At 48.7% G+C, this 21,920-nt stretch overlaps 1 protein-coding gene across 31 annotated transcripts in view; it reads right to left on the reverse strand.

Moving 5' to 3' along the window:
- The window catches only part of POU6F1 (POU class 6 homeobox 1), a 32,278-nt gene extending 12,683 nt beyond the window's left edge, over window positions 1-19,595 (reverse strand). For 14 of the 31 annotated variants that reach the window (XR_012420254.1, XR_012420253.1, XR_012420252.1 and 11 more), the window contains exons 1-5: window positions 19,117-19,595; window positions 7,255-7,349; window positions 4,995-5,190; window positions 4,394-4,576; window positions 269-390 (exon numbers count right to left, since the gene is read on the reverse strand). Coding sequence is in view for 17 of the 31 variants with exons in the window: in XM_074006899.1 (XP_073863000.1) it covers window positions 269-390; window positions 4,394-4,576; window positions 4,995-5,190; window positions 7,255-7,302 (549 nt within the window). In the remaining 14 variants the exon portion in view is untranslated. Of the gene's footprint in view, window positions 1-268; window positions 391-4,393; window positions 4,577-4,994; window positions 5,191-7,254; window positions 7,350-18,579; window positions 18,725-19,116 lie in introns of those variants that run through there. The other 17 variants (XM_074006906.1, XM_074006905.1, XM_074006904.1 and 14 more) reach the window with 6 other exon arrangements.
- Window positions 19,596-21,920: the final 2,325 nt, after the last annotated feature.

Genomic DNA, 21,920 nt, shown 5'->3' on the forward strand with positions numbered 1-21,920 from the left:
GCTGCATGAAAGAGTTAATGTTATGTCTGTAATCCTGGCTGGGTCCAAGAAGAAGATTCTGCAAATGCAGATCCCCTTTTCCAAATAGGCCTGATATAGGCAAGGGTGAAGCTGGAGGTCCCTAGTAGGAGAGTCCCTCCCTCAAGCCATAGCCCCTTCCCTGTCCTGCCCCATGAAGTTCCCAGATTCCATGGCTTCCCCATGCTGGCTGTCCCATGCCTCGCTCCTGCCCCCAGCCCTCTGTCCAGCTCCCGAGGGCAGCCCTTACCTGGGGGGCAGCTTGTACAGCCAGGGGCGTCAGGGTCTGCGATGTCTGAGGCTGGCTTGGGGCTTGACTGAAGGTGGCAATGGCAGGGGCAGGGCTCGGAGGGATGCCCGGGGGTGACTTCACTTCAGAAGGCATTGAGAGAAAGAAGGACAAGGAGTGAGCCTGACGTGAGTGGAGGGGTCACCACAGCAGTACGACATCCCATCTGCAGCCTGAAGCGGTGACCCTCAGTCCCATGCTGCATTGCTGCATAGCCCAAGACCAATCATTGGTCTTCCCTGGCCCACGAGGCAGCTTCCTGAATGCTACGGTGGTGAGAATAGGAGGCTGGGGAGCCCTGTGCCAGCTCTGGAACGTAAGCCAACACTTCTCACATCTAGCTGAAGAAGAGACCCAGGTGAGTGTTAGCCCTCATTTCCTGGTCCTGTAAAAACTGTCACATCATCAACAGAGTGGCCTGAATCCCACACGCGTGTCAGGGAAGGTCAGAGCGAGAATGGATGGGAGTGGCTGTCCTTGGTTCATCCAGCCACTGAATCGCTGTTCACCCACCTCCAGGGTACTTTTGGTTGCAGCTGCTGGTTTGGGGAAGGGCAGGAGTTCCTGAAGGGCAAAGTCCTGGAAGCAAGAGTCCCTGAAAATCGGACAGGTCTGTGCTGCACTACAGGATCACAGGGGTTCTCCAGGTCAGCCAGCTTTTCTCTGCCCTTCCCTGAGGTCTAAAGTCATGTAAGCAGCTTCAACGGGCTTCTAAATGAACTTCCCGTGACCTCAGCTTTTTGCCTCCTCTTGGTACCTTAGCCTATGCAGGTACTGGGGAACCCCCACCAGGAAACTTCACAGCCATACAACAATGAGAAGAATGGTTATTATTTAATATATGGTGAGTTAAAAGGAGCCTAGGAGTTGAGTGATGGATATTCGACCAGATCAGTGGCTTCTTTTTATTTTAATGTTTTTGAGACGGAGTCTTGCTCTGTCACCCATGCTAGAGTGCACTAGTGCAACCTCTGCTCACTGCAACCTCTGCCTCGGGTGTTCAAGGGGTTCTTCTGCTTCAGCCTCCCAAGTAGTTGAGATTACAGGCACATACCACCATGCCCAGCTAATTTTTTTCTTATTTTTAAATTTTTTTTTTTTTGAGATGGAGTCTTGCTCTGTCGCCCAGGCTGGAGTGCAGTGGCACCATCTTGGCTCACTGCAGGCTCCGCCTCCTGGGTTCACGCCATTCTCCTGCCTCAGCCTCCCGAGTAGCTGGGACTACAGGCGCCCACCACCACGCCTGGCTAATTTTTTGTATTTTTAGTAGAGATGGGTTTTCACTGTGTTAGCCAGGATGGTCTCAATCTCCTGACCTCGTGATCCGCCCGCCTTGGCCTCCCAAAGTGCTGGCATTACAGGCATGAGCCACCGCGCCTGGCCAATTTTTGTCTCGTATTTTTAGTAGAGACAGGGTTTCACCATGTTGGCCAGGCTAGTCTCAAACTCCTGACCTCAAGTGATGCACCTGCCTCAGCCTTCCAAAGTGCTGGGATTACAGGCATGAGCCACCGCGCCTGGCCAGATCAGTGGCTTCTTAAAACTGCTGGGCATATATTTCTAGGCTTTAATCCAGGCCTGCTGAATCGGAATGTCCAAGAGTGGAGGCTAGTTACCTCGCCTCTCTTTTTTCCTTCAAAGCTCCCACTGTGATATGGCCAAGAGTGGGAACCACTGAATCAGATAACCGCAAAGGTTCTGTCCAACCCTGCAGTCCTAGCCCATGTTTCAACTTGGGAAGGCTTCAACTTCAACTCAGGACTATACTTTTCACAGCATACAATAACAAAACCTAGGTAGTTTAAGGAATTAAAGAGACAAGCACACATCAACAAAGGCCTTATGAAATAGTAAAAGAAAACAAAATAACAGATTTATCTCCTCTGTGGCGGGAAGACACATTTCTAACTACTGAAAAAAAAAATCAGGCGGGGTGCGGTAGCTCACTCCTATAATCCCAGCACTTTGGGAGGCTAAGGTGGTAGCATTACTTGAAGTCAGGAGTTGCCAGACCAGCCTGGGAAACAAAACAAGAACCAGCTCTACAGAAAAAATAATGAGTTAAAAAAATAAAACAGAAAAAAATCAGCAAACATAAGGAGAGTCTGAACATATGAAAATTTAAAAAACATTTTGTTGGACAAAATGTGACAAAACATAACAAGTAAGTGAGAAAATGGGAAAGTGACAAACATAAATGATGAAAGCTTACCCTCTAAAGAAGCAAAATATTCATTTTATTAGGGCATATTTAGTAGGACCATGGAGTCCAAGGTTTTACATACATTAGGGCTGCTATTGCTTCCTGCTGGACTGCAGAGAAAGACTAAAGGAACTCAGAGAACCAGCAACGATGTACCTGTTTCTCCACAGCACCACTCAATATAGTTTGTTTGTTTGTTTGTTTGTTTGTTTGTTTTTGAGACAAGGTCTCAACTCTATCACCCAGGCTGGAGTACAGTGGTGCAATCTCACCTCACTGTAACCTCCGCTTCCCAGGCTCAAGTGATCCTTCCATGTCAGCCTCAGGAGCAGCTGGAACTACAGGCACCTGCCACCACACCTGGCTAATTTTTGTATTTTTTGTGTGTGTGTGGAGATGGGGTTTTGCCATGTTACCCAGGCTGGTCTCAAACTCCTGAGCTCAAGTAATCTGCACGCCTCAGCTTCCCAAACTGCTGGGATTACAGGCATGAGCCACCACGCCCGGCCACCAATACAGGTTTTATCATTGCTTATTTATTTTCTGGCTTAACAGGCATCTCATACCTTAAAGTCAATTACTTTTCTTCTCATTGATAGCAAGATTTTATATTTTTCCATGAAATGACTTCTCCTATGTTAATAATTAATTTCCCTTCAAAGAGAATTTTATTTCATTTCATTTCATTTGAGATGGAGTCTCGCTCTATTGCCCAGGCTAGAGTTCAATGGCACGATCTCTGCTCACTGCAACCTCTGCCTCCCGGGTTCAAGCGGTTCTCCTGCCTCAGCCTCCCAAGTAGTCAGGATTACAGGCGTGTGCCACCACACCCGGCTAATTTTTGTATTTTTTTAGTAGACATGGGATTTTGCCATGTTGGCCAGGCTGGTTTTGAACTCCTGACCTCAGGTGATCCGCCTGTCTAGGCCTCCCAAAGTGCTGGGATTATAGGCGTGAGCCACTGCGCCTGGCCTCAAAGGGAATTTTAGTAGACTGTCACACACAAAATTTTTTAAAGGACCAATACAAAAACATTCAAAGCAGCACTGTTTATGAAAATGAAAACCCAGACAATTTGACAATGGCCAAAACCAGAAGCAGGTGTGTGACTCTATGTCAGTAAAAGACATAGGTACATGAAATTACGTGGTGGTATAGTCTACCCTCAGTGGCCACAGCAATAAAAATATGTATGTGTGACAAAGACTGGATAGTAATTTAGAATGACACAAACCAATAGATTCTGTTTTCATCCTGGAAAAGTTTCCTGTTACTTAGTTTTGTTTTAAAAACAGGAAACCTTTCTTAATCCTGCACATCTAGAAAGTTCCCATCACTTTAAGCTGGCAGCTTAGGTGACACCAGCAAAATACCTCCCTTACCTGGTTGATGATGACTAAAATTCCTTTATAAAGGAGGAGCCTTTTGCGAAAGGCTTAGACACACAAACTCCTGGAGAAGATGCACACTACACAAACACTCATGAAAATCATTGATTTAGGATCCATTTCTGAGAGTGAATTTGGGCAAGGAGCAGAATTAAGGCACCAGAGGAAATGAGATAGGAAGATGGATAAATGGGTGAAAAGCAAAGTGAGGGCATGGTGAATAAACCTGAGAAACTTCCCCTGTTTTCTGAAAAGGGGCTCCACTGCACAATGGCTATGCTGAATGGAAGGAGTGGCAGAGACGTAGGGTCCTTGTCTTCCCTGCCTGGTCTCCAGGGCACTGCCCCTTGGGAACAGGTGATGACCCATCCTGGCCTCAACATGGAAGCACAGCATTTCCAGGCTAGGGAAAAATTTTCGATCATGTCTCTTGTCATTCCTTTATCCAAAAAGGAAAGAAAATGACTAACGTTACTAGGGTTCCAAAGAACTTACACACTGATGTGAAGGTAGAGCAAGTAATGTGTGGCCATGCAGTTTTCTTGTTAAGGAGCTGTTGCTTTTCTGAAGTTTGCCTCCTCGTCTTGGCCCACCCCCACCAGTCCAGATCTCCAGTCAAGGGAAGCGGGAATGTGCAGCAGAAGTCAAGGGGCAATGAATTGGGGTGTTCTGGGGAAACTGAAAAAGGAGGCCTAAGGCTTCCTGCAAAAGGAGATGACTACTCTGCAAGGTGTTAATGAGGAAGACTGATGAGAGGGTGCCCCAAAGCCAGGGAGCAGTGCCTGATCCCCCACAGCTCATCGGGTTCAACTCCCACGTTCAACCCCCTAAGCTCAGCGCTACCAGTCTCCTCCCACCTCACCCTGATCCACCCCAGTTTAGGCCTGGAAGTGACTCAGACTAGAACTAAAACTCCAGAAACAAGGAGTGTAGAGTAGCCCTAGCAGCTGACCAGAGGCACAGGCTGTCCAGTGGGCAGGCGGACAGGACCCTAAAACCACCTGAGCCCCAGGGATTCGTGCTGGCTCCCCAGGGACCACAGGAGGCACTCAGCACTCAGGTGGAGCAGTACCAGGTGGGGGTGACGGCCTCGTACCAGTTGCCTCTGCAGAGGAGCCCAGGTTGTCTGGCCCAGCTTTACCAGCAGCTTGACTGGCTTCAGCAGGGTCTCCGCTCTGGGAGCCCTTGGCGGCCACACCCTCCAGTCCTTTGCTCTCTTCCTCAGCAGGGAGCTGGGCATCCACTCCGACTTCCAGCACTCGGATGGTCTCATGACCTGACATCACGATGACCTGCAAGCAGAGGACGGGGGGGCACTGTTGGGGGAGGGGCCAGTATAACCGCAGGGTTGTGGTTGCGGGAGAGAGGGGAGGGCATTTCGGGATGCAGACCTCCTGTCCAGAGGGCTGTGTGCTCTGTGAGAATTCCAGAGCCTGGGGCAGGCTGCAGCTCCCTGATTCCAGGGAAGGAGCTGCTGGAAGAAAGCAGGCCCTGGTGATAGGGAGAAGGGCCTGACGCAAGCTAGAAAAATGTCCCCCAGAGCCAAACCATTTGAGAGCTAGTTTCTCTTTGTTCCATCTCTTGGACTCAGTGCAGGGAGTGGTGGATGGCCTATCCTACAACTTGCAAGGATGTCCTCTTGGCAGCTAGGATCTTGGAACGTGGGTATGAGGGCTCCTAACATGGCATCCACAGCTTAAGTCGGGCCAGGAAGCAAATCCTTCTTCACTTCCCTTGAAATCATCTGAAAGTTCCCCAAAGATAAAGGGATGGAAAATGAATGCTCCACAATGCTGAGTAACTTTTATGGCCCATGATTCCTTTTATTTCCAAAACTCTAGAGTAAAGGCTCAGGATTTCCCTGCAAGCTAAATTCCTAAAACAAGAGTCAAGAATCCTGAAGATGCATCCTCTCCCTCTCTGCCTGGCACCGCTCCTGGACTGCAGTTTTGGTTTTTTTTTTTTGAGATGGAGTCTTGCTCTGTCACCCAGGCTGGAGAGCAGTGGCATGATCTCGGCTCACTGTAAGCTCTGCCTTCCGGGTTCACGCCATTCTCCTGCCTCAGCCTCCCGAGTGGCTGGGACTACAGGCGCCCGCCACTACACCCAGCTAATTCTTTTGTATTTTTAGTAGAGACGAGGTTTCACTATGTTAGCCAGGATGGTCTCAATCTCCTCACCTTGTGATTCGCCCACCTCGGCCTCCCAAAGTGCTGGGATTACAGGCGTGAGCCACCGCGCCTGGCCTGACTGCAGCTTTTTATCCTATGGGTCTGTGGCTCCAGTCCTGCCACCTGCTGTGGGCATGCTCAGACCTCAAGGGCAATCTCCATGCATGAGTGATGCAGGTGGACCCTGAGCCTCCTCAGCACACTTGGTCTCCCTCCCCTGCCCAGATGCCCCACACTAGCTCTTCATCACCAGCACGGAAACCCTGCCAATTGGGCCATTTAAGAATAAGAGACAAAGTATGTAAATTAAACAGCTTTGTGTCAGGCCTCTCTGCATTTGGCCTGTGCCTGAAATCACTCTCACAACACTCTTTAAGCCTGAAAGTGGATCCAGTCAGAGGCTGTGCTGGAAAAAGTGACAATGTGACCCATCAGGAGAATATGAGATGAGTGAAATACATCCTACAAGCAGCTCTTGTGCTGCCTCCAGTTTGCCCTATGAGAGGCTTCACTCCAATTACGTTTTCAGAGAAATTCATCTTTTCTTTTCTTTTCTTTTTTTTTTTTTTTTTGGAGACGGAGTCTCGCCCTGTCACCCAGGCTGGAGTGCAGTGGCGCGATCTCGGCTCACTGCAACCTCCACCTCCTGGGCTCAAGCAATTCTCCTGCCTCAGCCACCCAAGTAGCTGGGATTACAGGCACCCGCCACCACGCCCGGCTAATTTTTCTATTTTTTGTAGAGACGGGGTTTCACCATGTTGGCCAGGCTGGTCTCGAACTCCTGACCTCAGGTGATCCACCCGCCTCAGCCTCCCAAAGTGCTGGGATTACAGGCATGAGCCACTGTGCCTGGCCTTTTTTCTCCTTTTAAAAAATTATATAATAGTAATTTGCAAAAAAACAATTAGAAAATATGTGTAAGCAATAAGAAAAACTAAAGAGTAAATTACCTGATGTTCAAAACTTCCTCCATGTAAACTTAAACATACTATGTACACTTTGATTTTAAAGTCACAGCTTCACTCCCCAAACCCAGACCCTGAGAAATCCTAAATGGCACGTACCTCTGGACAGGTGAAGGGCGGTGAACCCTGGTAAGAAATGGACAGGGACAGGCCCTGTGGGGTCTTCCCACACCCCTCAGTCCATCACCCTTACTCCCCCTCTTCCCACCTCAGAAGATACCTGCTCATTGACAGTCAGAGGTGTCTCTGACCCGGCTCCAGGGTCCATGGTCACTCGTCAGGGTCGGGGGGGGTCCGGCCCACGCCTAGCACATCCTGGGTAAGACGGGATTGGAAAGGCAAAGGGTGATGTAACACAGTGATACAATTTCTATACCATCTAGAAAAGTCAGAATAGAATCGTAGGAAGACAGAGAAGCTAGGTTCTCCCAAGTATCTGTAGAGGTAAAAAAAAAAAACAAAAACAAAACAAACGAACAAAAAAACTAAAAACAACAACAACAAAAAACCCAAAAAACAGGATTCTTTTTTTTTGAGACAGTTTCACTCTGTCACCCAGGCTGGAGTGCAGTGGCGCAATCTGTGCTCACTGCAGCCTCTGCCTCCTGGGTTAAACCGATTCTCCTGCCTCAGCCACTTGAGTAGCTGGGATTACAGGCATGTGCCACCACGCCAGGCTAATTTTTGTATTTTTAGTAGAGACAGAGTTTCACCACGTTGGCCAGGCTGGTCTTGAATTCCTGACCTCAAGTGATCCACCCACCTTGGCCTCCCAAAGTGCTGGGATAACAGATGTGAGCCACTGCACCTGGCCAAAAAACAGGATTCTAAGAACTTTAAAGTGTTGCATTTCTTACAGCATCCTAGGAGAATCCACACTCAGAAGAACCAGGAACATCTGGGCTTAGGGTGAGGAGAGTAAAGAAAGGGCAAGATATCTGTCCCTGGGGCTTCCCCAATCCAATGGGAGACAGCACACCCAGCAGAACCCAATGGGAATCTGACCCTGACCCTCAGAACCTTAGACTTAGGTAAGGAGCAAGGGAGAAATCTGGGCAGACTTCCTGGAATAGATGGTAAAAACATAAATTAAAGTGCTCTCCAACTTTAATATGCATGATCATCACCTAGAGCACTTAGTAAAAATGTTAGTATTTATATCAATTACAGAGTAGAGTGAGATTCAGTCTCAATAAATAAAGTACAGAGTAAAAATTTAAAAATAAAAATGTAAATGCAGACCCCTAGATCTTTTCCCCCAACTACTCTCAGAGTCTGATTCAATGGGTGAACATCACAGAATCAGCTCTCAGGTGACTCTATGATAGTGGCCCAAAGACCACAGTGGCCTGTAACAGACGAGGTGGGACATCCCAGATGGTAACAGCCTGCCCTGTGCAGTGAGGAGTGGGCAAAGTCCTCATGTGAGGACAGGTTGTCTGGCTAGAGCCACAAACCACAGTCATAAGAAATAAAGAAAACAGGTTGGGCGCAGTGGCTCATGCCTGTAATCCCAGAATTTTGGGAGGCCAAGGCAGGAGGATCACCTGAGTCCAGGAGTTCGAGACCAGCCTGGGCAACATAGTGAGGCCCTGTCCGTACCAAAAAACAAACAAACAAACAAACAAAAAATTAGCTGGGCATGGTGGCGCGTGCCTATAGTCCCAGCTACTCAGGAGGCTGAGGTGGGAAGATCGCTTGAGCCTGGGAGGCGGAGGCTGCAGTGAGCAGTGATTGGTGCACTCCAGCCTGGGTTACAGAACCAGACCCTGTCTCAAAAAAGAAAGAAAGAGATGATAGAGAGAGAGAGAGAGAGAGAGAGAGAGAGAGAGAGAGAGAGAGGAAAGACAATGAAGCGAATAGGTTAGACACTTTTATAGGAAAAAAAGCAATTAACATTTATTTTGAGTGCATATTGTATGCTAGACATTTTATATAACACAATTGCTTGCTGTATTACTCATGCCAACTCTGGGGGTGTGGGGAATGGGAGGCACTATTATCCCCATGTTGCAGATGGGGAAACAAAGCCCAGAGGGATGTTCTGGATTCACTTTTCCTTTCTGCTATGGTCTGAATGTGTCTTTTTTTTTTTTTTTTTTTTTTTTTTTGAGACGGAGTCTGGCTCTGTCGCCCGGGCTGGAGTGCAGTGGCCGGATCTCAGCTCACTGCAAGCTCCGCCTCCCGGGTTTACGCCATTCTCCTGCCTCAGCCTTCCGAGTAGCTGGGACTACAGGCGCCCGGCTAGTTTTTTGTATTTTTTAGTAGAGACGGGGTTTCACCGTGTTCGCCAGGATGGTCTCGATCTCCTGACCTCGTGATCCACCCGTCTCGGCCTCCCAAAGTGCTGGGATTACAGGCTTGAGTGAATGTGTCTTTCCCCCCAAATTCATGTGTCGAAATGCTAATCCCCAAGGTGACAGTATTAAGAGATGGGGCCTCTGGAAGGTAATTAGGAATGGGATTAGTGCCCGTATAAAAAAGGCCCGACGCTGGGTGCAGTGGCTCATGCCTGTAATCCCAGCACTTAGGGAGGCCGAGGCAGGTGGACTGCTTGCGCCCAGAAGTTCAAGACCAGCCTGGACAACATGGTGAAACCCCATCTCTACAAAAAGTACAAAAAGTAGCTGAGTGTAGTGGCGCGTACCTCTAGCTACTCAGGAGGTTGAGGCGCGAGGATCACTTGACCCCGGGAGGTTGAGGCTGTGGTGAGCTGTCTCGCCAGTGTCTTGCCACTGTACTCCAGCCTGGGCAACAGAGCGAGACCCTAGTGTGAGAGAGATACTTTCCCTCCTTTGACTATGTGAGGACACAGCAAGAAGGCTCTGTCAATGAGGAAGTGGGCCCTCACCAGACAACACCTTGATGTTGGACTTCCCACCTTCAGTACCATGAGAAATAAATTCCTGATGTTTATAAGCTACCCAGTTTATGGTATTTTGTTACAGCAGCCCAGACTAAGATAAATTCACATCCCATACAATTAACCATTTTAGCCACTTTAAAGAGAACCATATAATGGAATCTGGTGGATTCACACTTGCCACCATCACCACTGTCTAGTCCCAGAACATTTTCATCAACCCAAAAGGAAACTCCATATCCACTAATAGTTATTCACCCTCCACTGCCACTGCCCAAGCCCTGGCAACTACTGATGAACTTTCTCTATGGGGTTCCCTGTTCTGGATATTTCATGGAAATGGAACTATAGAATATGTGACTTTCTGTGTCTAGCTTCTTTCACTTAGCATGTTTCCAAGGTTCATCCACATTGTAGTATGTGTCAGAACTTCATTCCTTTTCATGGCTGAATAATATTCTATTGTGTGGATATACTACATTTTGTTTATCCATTCATTAGTTGGTGGATATTTGGGTTGTTCTACCTTTTGGCTATTGTGTATTGTGTATTATGACTATTGGGTATAATTTTTTTTGAAAACCTGTTTTCAATTCTTTGGGTATATACCTAGGAATGGAATTGCTGGATCACCCCTGGGGTTTTAGCATCTTCATTGCTTGGCAGAATGTTCCCTGATCAACCAGGTAAGGAGAACCATGAGGTTCCTTCCCTCCTTTTCCTTCCCTAACCCCTCTAGAGTGGGATTCAAGGAGAGGGCAAGCAATTCCAGGTACCTAACAATTTGAAAAAAGAGGAAATGAGCCTTCCCCTTTCAGGCACGACGAGGGGATGCAGGAAGGGCAGAAGAATTTGCTGAAAGAACTGGTGAGCATCTACCTACCTCACTGGGGCTCTAGCCTCCTTCTTAGGTGATGTCTCCCCTAAGAATTTTTTTTTTTTTTTTCTGAGACAGGGTCTTGCTCTGTTGCCCAGGCTGGAATGCAGTGGTATGACCATGGCTCACTGCAGCCTCAAACTCCCAGGCTCAAGTGATCCTTCCACCTTAACCACCAGCTGATTTTTTTTTTTTTTGGTAGATATGAGGTCTCACTATGTTGCCAGGGCTAGTCTTAAACTCTGTCCCCCCAGATTTTGTACATGGTAGTCTTCCATGAGTTTTTCAGAGAACTTGGCAATTTACCATCACTTCTGGGTAGGAATTGGGATAAGCTATGAAAGTTGTTACATACAGAAGCCATTTGCAAAGAAAATAAGAGGAAGAGACAACACTGAAATGAAAGCTGCACAAGCTGAATCTGGGTGCATTATAGCTTGATATATACATTTCATGGGGAGAAGAGTTTTCCAATTCCAAAGGTCATTAGGTGTAAGGCAGCAGTAGCCAATCTTCATGGACAACAAGGCACCTGCTTGAGAAGAGCGCTAAGTCTGCTCACAGTCTCATTGTAGCCTCTGGCTCCTTGCTGCCAACCATGGCCACTCACAGGGAGTGGCTGAGCATGGGCAGGTGTCCACTTTCTGACTGTGTTATGAGGAGGATTCAAGTAATGATAAGGCTTGGGTGATTCTGATATCCCTTCCACCCTTAAGATTTGATGAGCTATGAGGACCTGGGTCCTCAGTGTCTGGTCCTTTAAGTCAAAGGCAAAGTCAGTCCTGAGACATAGCCTCTAGCCACACCTAAGCCCACACCAACCCACCAACCAGATTTCATTCAGCCCACCAGAAACCCAGGCAGAGCAGAGTCCAAGACCTCCTTTGTCCCAGATCTCAGACTCCCTTGTCTCTGTCTGTCTTACCTTTAGATGGCTATTACACATGTATGTGATATCAACGTCTGACAAGCAGACACTCAGCATTTTGACTCTGAGCTGTGCCCTGCGTGTTCCCCTTGCTTGGGTCCTCTGGACCCAAGACCTAGAGGACCTAGCAGGTCCTCTGGACCTGCTGCCATCTCCTTGTCAGGAACTTCCAAATTTTTTTCAAGCCTCAGGCTGTGGCTTGGTTCCAGTGACCAGACAGCCATCTTCAGTTTGCTTTTTGACCATTTCCCCAATGACTGCATAAATAGCACATCTGGATGGCCTCCTTTAAGCCCATGATGCTATGCAGTGCCCACAGCCTGAAGGCCAGGGAGAAGAGACAATCAGCTGTCTGTTTCCAGAGAAGGAGCTCCTGTCCCCATCCCAGCAGTAGAATCCCAATACATACACACATCACAGCAGAGCTGCTCTGGTTAAAGCTGGGGAGGGAGCCAGAGCCCACCAAGGGCCCTCTCCTTTACCTTTTTTCTCCAGTGAGTTGAGTTTGAAAAACACCTGGATCAGGGCTGGCAAGGCACTCTGGCTGGCTAGCAAATGGCTCACTTATTTATCCCTTGCTTTCCTCGCTAACATCTAAAAACCCAGGCAGGGCTGGGCACAGTGGCTCACGCCTATAATCTCAATGCTTTGGGAGGCTGAAGGGGGAGGATCGCTTGAGCTCAGGAGTTTGATGCCTTCCTGGGCAACGCAGGGAGACTCCGTCTCTACAAAAAATAAAAATTAAAAAAACTAGCCAGGTGTAGTCATGCACACCTATAGTCCCAGCTACTTGGGAAGCTGAGGTAGGAGGATTGCTTGAGCCACAGAGTTCAAGGCTGCAGTGAGTCGTGATCATGCCACTACACTCCAGCCTGCACTCCTTGACAGAGAAAGACCTTGTCCCTAATAAATAAATAAATATATATATATTTAAAAAAAACTCGGCCGGGCGCAGTGGCTCAAGCCTGTAATCCCAGCACTTTGGGAGGCCGAGACGGGTGGATCACGAGGTCAGGAGATCGAGACCATCCTGGCTAACACGGTGAAACCCCGTCTCTACTAAAAAATACAAAAAACTAGCCGGGCGAGGTGGCGGGCGCCTGTAGTCCCAGCTACTCGGGAGGCTGAGGCAGGAGAATGGTGTGAACCTGGGAGGCGGAGCTTGCAGTGAGCTGAGATCCGGCCACTGCACTCCAGCCTGGGTGACAGAGCAAGACTCCGTCTCAAAAAAAAAAAAACCAAGCAGCCTCCGGGGTAAAAGGAACAGCGAGGGCTAAGGCATTTGCCTACCACCTGAGAATCGAAAGAGGTCCAGGGCCATGCAGGATTTTCAGTGGGGGAGAATGAGCTAGAGGACCTGGTTCTACCTGTCACTCTCCTCTGGAACTGCTTTGGGTTTAGGGCAACATTCCAAGATACCTAGGAGGAGGAGTGGGATATCCCAAACAAATCAGAACTCCCTAGAATAGTCTAAGATCCTATTAGAAGAAATCCTGAAACGTCTTGCCCTTCATTTTTTTGTTGTTGTTGTTTTGTTTGTTTTTGTTTTTTGAGAAGGAGTCTGGCTCTGTCGCCCAGGCTGGAGTCCAGTGGCACAATCTCGGCTCACCGTAACCTCTGCCTCCCGGGTTCAAGCAATTCTTCTGCCTCAGCCTCCTGAGTAGCTGGGACTACAGGTGTGTGCCACCATGCCCAGCTAATTTTTGTATTTTTAGTAGAGACGGGGTTTCACCATATTGGCCAGGCTGGTCTCAAACTCCTGACCTTGTGATCCACCTGTCTCGGCTCCCAAAGTGCTGGGATTACAGGCGTGAGCCACCATGCCCAGCCAACCCTTCGTTTTTTCAACACATGTTTCAGTGGCTACTATGTGCTAGGCACTGGGAATTCAATGGGGAAAAACACATTTCCCACCTTTTCAAGAAATCTATAGTCCAGGCCGGGCGCAGTGGCTCACGCCTGTAATCCCAGCACTTTGGGAGGCTGAGGTGGGTAGATCACCTGAGGTTGGGAGTTCGAGACCAGCCTAACCACTATGGAAAAACCCTGTCTCTGCTAAAATTACAAAATTAGCCGGGGGTGGTGGCACATGCCTGTAATCCCAGCTACTCGGGAGGCTGAGGCAGGAGAATCGCTTGAACAACTGGAGGCGGAGGTGAGCCGAGATCGTGCCATTGCACTCCAGCCTGGGCAACAAGAGTGAAACTCCGTCTCAAAAAAAAAAAAAAAAGAAAGCTATAGTCCAATATGGGAGTCAAGGAAATAAGAAGGTAACTACAATACAGTATGTTTAAGTGTCATGGTGGGTGAATAAAAAGCAGTAAAGAATCTACAGGAGGGACACCTAACACTTAATGCAGTTTTTTTGTTTTTGTTTTTTCTTTTTCGAGATGGAGTCTTGCTCTGTCACCCAGGTTGGAGTGCAGCGGCACGATCTCAGCTTACTGCAGCCTCCGCCTCCCAGGTTCAAGCAATTCTTCTGCCTTGGCCTCCTGAGTAGCTGGGACTACAAGTGTGCACCACCACACCAGGCTAATTTTTGTATTTTTAGTAGAGACAGGGTTTCACCATGTTGCCCAGGTTAGTCAAGAACTCCTGACCTCAAGTGATTCACCTGCCTCAGCCTCCCAAAGTACTGGGATTACATGTGTGAGCCACCACGCCTGGCCTGTAAGGCAGTTTTATGCAGTGCTTGTTCCCAGCGAGGCCTGTATTTCAGACATGAAATTTTATGTAAAAGAATCTTGTCCTATGTAGGAAAATGGAACTTGTATGGGATTCAGACTTTTAAATTCAGATCCATTTCTGGTTTTATTATTATTTTTTTTTTCAGAGACAGGGTCTTTCGATGTTGCCTAAGCTGGTTTCCAACTCCTGGGCTCAAATTATCTTCCCACCTCCCAAAGTGCCGGTATTACTGGCATGAGCCACCATACCTGGCCCATTGCTATGGTTTTCTTTTTTTTTTAACTTTTTTGAGATGGAGAGTTGCTCTTGTTGCCCAGGCTGGAGTGCAGTGGTGCAATCTCAGCTCCCTGCAACCTCCGCCTCCCAGGTTCAAACGATTCTCCTGCCTCAGCCTCCTCAGTAGCTGGGACTACAGGTGCCTACCACCATGGTCAACTAATTTTTGTATTTTTAGTAGAGACGGGGTTTCCCCGTATGGGCCAGGCTGGTCTCGAACTCCTGACTTTGTGATCTGCCCACCTCAGCCTCCCAAAGTTCTGGGATTGCAGGCTTGAGCCACCGCACCCGGCCTAATTTCCTTATCTTTAAAATGGTGACTAGGCTGGGCATGGTGGCTCATGCCTATAATCCTAGCACTTTGGGAGGCCAAGGCAGGAGGATCACCTGAGGTCAGGAGTTCAAGACCAGCCTGGCCAACATGGGGAAACGCCATCTCTACTAAAAATACAAAACTTAGCGAGGTGTGGTGGCGGGTGCTTGTAATTCCAGCTACTCATGAAGCTGAGGCAGGAGAATCGCTTGAATCGGGAGGCGGAGGTTGCAGTGAGCCAAGATCACGCCATTGCACTCCTGTCTAGGAGACAGAGTGAGACTCTATCTCAAAAAAATAATAAATAAATAAATACAATGGTGATTACATAGGCCAGCCCTATGGGATGGTTATGATGATGATATAAGATCATATAAATGAAATGCTTAGCTTGACTCTTACCACAGTCATCTTCATTTTTATCTATATGTACATAGAGGTAAACAGAGGTCAGGTGACTTGACCAAGGGCACAGGAGAGTCAGGGGCAGATTCAAACTTCAAGGCTCTGTCCACCTGCCCCGGACCCCGTCCTCCTGACACCACACAGAGCTTCCTCTCAGGAAATGGGAGGAAGGCTGATGGGGACTGCTCTGGGCCCCAAGGCTCAGGACACACTGGAAAACAAGGATCTCAATTCTGCTCCACACTGACGCCTGCCCCCACACCCTGAACCATCAGCAGAGATAACAGTCTTGCCAAGCTGTTGGTAGACCAGCTAGGCACACATAGGCCAGAGAAAGGAAAAAGAACGATGAGGTGACCAAAAAAAAATAGGAGAGTAGAGTCAAGCGTAGTGACTCACACCTGTAATCCCAGCACTTTGGGAGGCTGAGGCGGGTGGATCACTTGAGGTCAGGAGTTGGAGGGCAGCCTGGCCAACGTTGTGCAACCCCATCTTTACCGAAACATAACAAACCCAAACAAATAAACAAATAAAAAATTAGCTGGGTGTGATGGTGCAGGCCTGTAGTCCCAGCTGCTTGGGAGGCTGAGGCCAGAGAATCGCTTGAGCCTGGGAGGCTGAGGCTGCAGTGAGCCGAGATCGTGCCACTGCACTCCATCCTGGGTGACAGAGTGAGACTCTGTCTCAAAAAAGAAAAAAAGAAAAAAGAAAGAAAGAAAGAAAGAAATGTGAAAAATGAAAAGTAGATATGTTCCTAGTAGACTGTAAGCTTCAGGAAGGCAGGGATCATGTCAGGTTATCATCATATCCCAGGTGCGTAGGATAAGATCTGGTAAATAACTCGGTACATGAATATGGGCTGAAAACAAGTAAGATATGAGGTCATGTCATTGCCACATCACTTAGCCTCTTAGTATTTCCTACCTTTTCCCTCAAAACACACACCCTATTTCAAATGTTTTGCCTCCATTTCCAGTACTGGGGATACTTAAAAATGATTTCAAAGACGTGGTACAGGCCGGGTGTGGTGGTTCACGCCTGTATGTAATCCCAGCACTTTGGGAGGCTGAGGTGGGCGGATTACTTGAGGTCAGGAGTTCAAGATCAGCTTGGCCAACATGGTGAAACCCCATCTCTGCTAAAAATACAAAAATTAGTCAGGCATGGTGGTGTGCACCTATAGTTCCAGCTAGTTGGGAGGCTGAGGTGGGCGAATTGCTTGAACCCGGGAAGTGGAGGTTGCAGTGAGCCCAATATCGCACCACTGCACTCCAGACTGAGCAACACAGTGCAACCCTGTCTCAAAAAAAAAAAAAAAAAAAGATTTCAAAGGTGTAGTATTGGGTTCTGGAGAACCCAGACCACACTGACCCCTTCCTAAAGTGCCCGTCCAATTTCTCATTCCAAGCCTTCCTCCCTTAGTCAGTTTCTCCTGCATCCCACTCTCTCTTCTGCCTCATGAACACTCATTTTGACACAGGGGGGTCAAAGGCAGTTTTAAAGGCAGAGGACACAGCTTGAATACTGCTTCTACTAGAGGTATTCCCTATAAGCCTCAGTTTCCTTATCCAAAATGGAACCAAATTATAGTAACCACCTCATGGGTTATTGTGAGGATTAAATTGATAACATTTATGGAAGGCACTTAAAATAGGGCCTAGCATGAAACAAACACTATATATGTGTTTGTTATTATCATTGCTATTATTTTGAACTGAAGTAAAGCATGCATATAAAAATGTTTTTTGTTTGTTTGTTTGTTTTTGTTTTTTTTTGAGATGGAGTCTCGCTCTGTCACCCAGGCTGGAGTGCAGTGGCACCATCTCGGCTCACTGCAAGCTCCGCCTCCCAGGGGTCACGCCATTCTCCTGCCTCAGCCTCCCGAGTAGCTGGGACTACAGGCACCTACCACCACATCTGGCTAAGTTTTTTGTATTTTTAGTAGAGACGGGGTTTCACCATGTTAGCCAGGATGCTGTCGATCTCCTGACCTTGTGATCTGCTTGCCTCAGCCTCCCAAAGTGCTGGGATTACAGGCGTGAGCCACCGTGCCCGGCCAAAAATGTTTTAAATTATAAAGCATTTTAAAAATGTAAAAGATAGCCAGGCACGGTGGCTCACGCCTGTGATCCCAGCACTTTGGGAGGCCAAGACAGGTGTATCACCTGAGCTAAAGAGTTCAAGACCAGGCTGGGCAACACGGTGAAACCCCATCTCTACTAAAATACAAAAAAATCAGCTAGACTCTGTCTCAAAAAAAAAAAAAAAAAAAAAAAAGAAAAAAAGAAAATGTAAAAGATTACTCTGATAATTTTATAATGAGTAAATCTTGGGGACAAGAATATGAGCTTATCCCAAGTTCCTTCAAAACGCAGAGAAACCTCACATGAGCAAATTTTTTCTGACTCATTTTTCTTAACTGCCAGGTAGTACGTCCAGGAACAAAACAGAAGAAATGGCTACATAGACACACACTGACACACAGTCACCCTATGGTATTACCTTGTTAGTTTTCATGTTTAGCATCTACTTGTCCACCCCCAAAATAAGAACTCCATGCTAGAAGCTTCGTCTGAATTGTTCAGAGCATGGCACTGAGTGGGTATTTCTGTTGAACTAATGAAGAAATGAAGTTCTACAGCAGATAAGCGGAGTACCTGGTCACAGAAGCATCACTTTGAGGACCAGGACTTGAATGAAAGTGGAATATATGGAATTATACCTCAGAAGGCCTCTGCCAGTCAGTGGTGGCTGTCTTAGACTGCTAAATAAGGGGCATGGGATACATGTATATGAACAATTGAAGACCAGCCCTCTGCTTTTGGAACAAGGAATTGGGGAAGGGCAAACGAGGTTAAAAATCTCTGCAAAGAGCCTCTTTTCTTTGGCCCAGGAACGCCTCCTGAACTCTTCTGATTGCCCCCTGCCCAGCAGCAGAGACTATTCTGTGAAGGTTTTAGGCTTCCAATCGGGCTGAGTAGGGTATTCTGCCGCGAAAGTGGAGGTTAGAGGGTATGCTGGGAGCTCCCTTGGCCTTGCCAGGTGAGCTTGCCGAGGGAGAATGCATCGGGACCATTATTATGACTATTTATTAATAATAATATCGTTATTAAATATTTATGAAGTGCTCATGCTCTGCTAGAAGGTGGCTCTCCCATCACTGCCCCACCCTTCCAGCAACGCCTGGGTCCCTACCCCCGAGTCCCACCGGTCGTCCCGGAGTTTGTTCATTCGGGAGAACTGTGACAGGTCGCCCTGGCCGCTCCAGCTGGCCCTAACCGCCAGGAACCCAGGCGTCCGTGTTCTCCAGCGGGGCAAGGATCCGCTCCTGGTCGCCACTGGGTCTGTGTACGGAGCGTCCCCTGTGGTCCGTACCCCACAAGGGCTTCCAGGGGCAGAAACGAGGAGGGGCCAGGTTGGGGTTCCCCACCGGGTCCACCTGGCGGCCGCCCCCTCCGCTCCAGGTCCAGGGCGGCCCGCGGGCGAACGAGGGCGCGGCCCCCGGGTGTCCGGCCCCAGGCGGGCAACCGCGAGCTGTCCCGTTCCCGCAGCTCCCCGCCGGCCCGGCCCCGCATCCCGCCGCCTCGGCCCCGCGGCTTTTTTTCTCTTTATCATAAATATATAAATTATGCTAATTACGGGCATTGCATATTAACCAAACCCGAAACCTCCCCTGCCCGGCCCCCTCCCCCTCCGTGCAAACCCCTCCCCGCCCCGGACCCCGCTACTTACCGGAGCCCGAGCCCGAGCCGCCTTCGCCGCGGGTGACCGGCGGCCACCGATTAGAGATTCATCTCACAGCCCGGGCCAGGTGGCCGGGGCCGGGGCCACGGCGGCCGCCGCCCGCAGACAAAGAAGCCAGTGCGGCTTGGCTGGGCTCGGCTCGGCCCGGGAGCTGGTCGGGACCCGCCGCCGCCCCCGGGCCCCCAGCCTGGGCTGGGCAGAGCCGAAGGGCGCTCCACGGGCTACGCCGGGCGGAGTGGGGAAGGCCGGGAAGCGGGAAGGGGAAGCTGGGTGGGGGGGCGGTCAGGTATATATTTTTCTTCTTCCCCCCCTTCAACGACCCCCCCCTTTTCCCTCCCCCCCTTTTTTCCCTCCTTCTGCTACTTGGATTTTTTTAGCTGCTGCGTCATGAGCATAATTTATGCAAAGAGCTTTGCCGCATGCTGCACCGCCCGCGCCAGCCGCCGGGGGCGGCGGGCTGGGCTGGCGGTCAGGGAAGGGAGGGGAGCCGGGGAGCCGGGAGCGAGGGGTGGGGGTGGGGAGGGGACCCTCGGGCCCTGGCCAAGCGGGAGGTCCCGGAGGCTCTCTCTCCTGGGACAGGGATGGACGGCCAGTGGATCTGGTTACTCAGCCCCTCCAAGGTGCCGCGGAGGTGGTGTCATTTCGGAAGGTGCCTGAGTAAGAGCTGGAGTCCGGACTGGGGACCCTCCATGCCACATGGCCTTCAGCCGAGGGTTGGGGCGGTGACTCCCGGCCACCGCCTTTCCTCTAGGTAGTCAACTGTCCTCAATGTTGAAAGTCAAGTTTATGTCTATCCCTCCCTCCCTAGAAAGGCGGGGGAACTCCACATCGCTCGGCCAACGTGGAGAACCTCTGAACAGCTGTGCCCCAGCGCCAAAGCAGCGAAGGGTCCCAGGTCCCTCACCCGGTGGCGGCCGTGGGCTGTGTTGTCTAAAAGCAGCTCTCCGGCCTTGTTGTCCAAGTAGACAAGGAAATGTGAACAGAAAGACAAAGTTCAGTGGAATGGTGAAAAACCTCTAGCAGCTTCTAAAGGTAGAGAGGGGACCAGAAAAGGGATGGATGTGGGGGACTGAGGGAAAGCAGATTGGAGAAGTGGTGGACAAATGAAAGAGGAAAAAGTTGGAAGACCAAAGTGGAAGCGTGGGAATGAAGGGAGAAAAACTGGGAAGGAAGGAGGCTCTGTAAATCCAGTGAATGTGGATCCGAATACTGAGGCCACCTGCTGTCACCCTAGGCACCCCTTCCCATCCACCCCGTATTTGGTGGTCTGATGATAGCTAGAGGTAGATGGGTTAGAGGCAGTGTGAGAATGCAATTGGAGGCCTCAGTCCTCCCCGGGACTGCTCCGTAAGGCCTCCTGGTGGAAGGGCATTGAATGGCCCGGCCTCCTCGTTAACCTGGCCAGTGGACCAGGCTTGTATTAGCTTGCTGTTTCCATCTGGAAGTGAGCAGGCACTGCTGGCGGCGGATTTATGAGTAACCAATGTATTAGGAGTCAGAATACGTGAAACCAATGTATTAGGAGTCAGAATATGTGAAAAAACTGAAAGCTGCAAGCTCTATACAACTGTAAGGTGTCATTCCTTGTACAATAGTTTGAACTCGTTTTAATGGCCCTGTGAAACTCTCCTGCGTGGCTTGGTATTACACCTGTGAAACTCTACTACGTGGCATGATATTACAGTTCTTGGGATTTTTGTTTGGTCTGTAGTCCCTGCAGTCTCCCTGGACTGTGAATTCTTTGAGAGCACTGGTTGTGACTTACTCATGTTTGTATTTCCCACTACTCTTTATATGAAGAAGGGGCTCAGTATTGCTGCTGAACTTTATCACATGAAGGTTGAACCTTTTAATTTATGTCACTTGGTTTGGTGCTACACATAGATAGATCAAAGGCTTTGGATAGCATGGATATCAGTGACAGTTTGAAGAAAGAAATATGGATGTGATCAGAAGAGTTCAGGGAGACATACATAAAAATGTTAATCATGGTTTTCTTTATATTGTAAACACTTCTGTATTACTTAAATATTTGATGAGCATATATTACTTTTTGTTTGTTTATTGGGGCATAACATGTACACAGAATGTGTATACCTTGATAGATTTTTACATGTATATATGTACATGTGTGTATATATGTATATACACCTGTATATATACACACATACACATATATGCATGTATGTATATATACATATATACATGTACACACACACACACACACATATATATATCCATGTAATCCCCACCCAAAACAAGATACAGAGCCTTTCCAAGACCTGAGAGGATTCCCTTATGTTCCTTCACAGTCCATAAATTCCCAAAGTAACCATTATTCTGATTTCTGTCACCATGGATTACTTGAGCTGATTCTTGAACTTCTCATAAATGGAATCAGACAGTATACAATCTTTTGTGTTTGGCTCCTATCACTCAACAAAAATTTTTTTTTTTTTTTTGAGACGGAGTCTTGCTCTGTCGCCCAGGCTGGAGTGCAGTGGTGTGATCTTGGCTCACTGCAACCTCCACCTCCCGGGTTCAAGTGATTCTCCTGCCTCAGCCTCCCAAGTAGCTGGGACTGCAGGTTCGTGCCATCACGCCCAGCTAATTTTTTTTTTTTGAGACGGAGTCTTGTTCTGTCGCCCAGGCTGGAGTGTAATGGCGTGATCTCGGCTCACTGCAACCTCCACCTCCTGGGTTCGAGTGATTCTCCTGCCTCAGCCTCCTAAGTAGCTGGGATTACAAGCGCACGCCACCATGCCCGGCTAATTTTTATATTTTTAGTAGAG

This window comes from Macaca fascicularis, chromosome 11 (genome assembly GCF_037993035.2).
Source record: "Macaca fascicularis isolate 582-1 chromosome 11, T2T-MFA8v1.1".
In the NCBI taxonomy this organism is placed as follows: domain Eukaryota; kingdom Metazoa; phylum Chordata; class Mammalia; order Primates; family Cercopithecidae; genus Macaca; species Macaca fascicularis.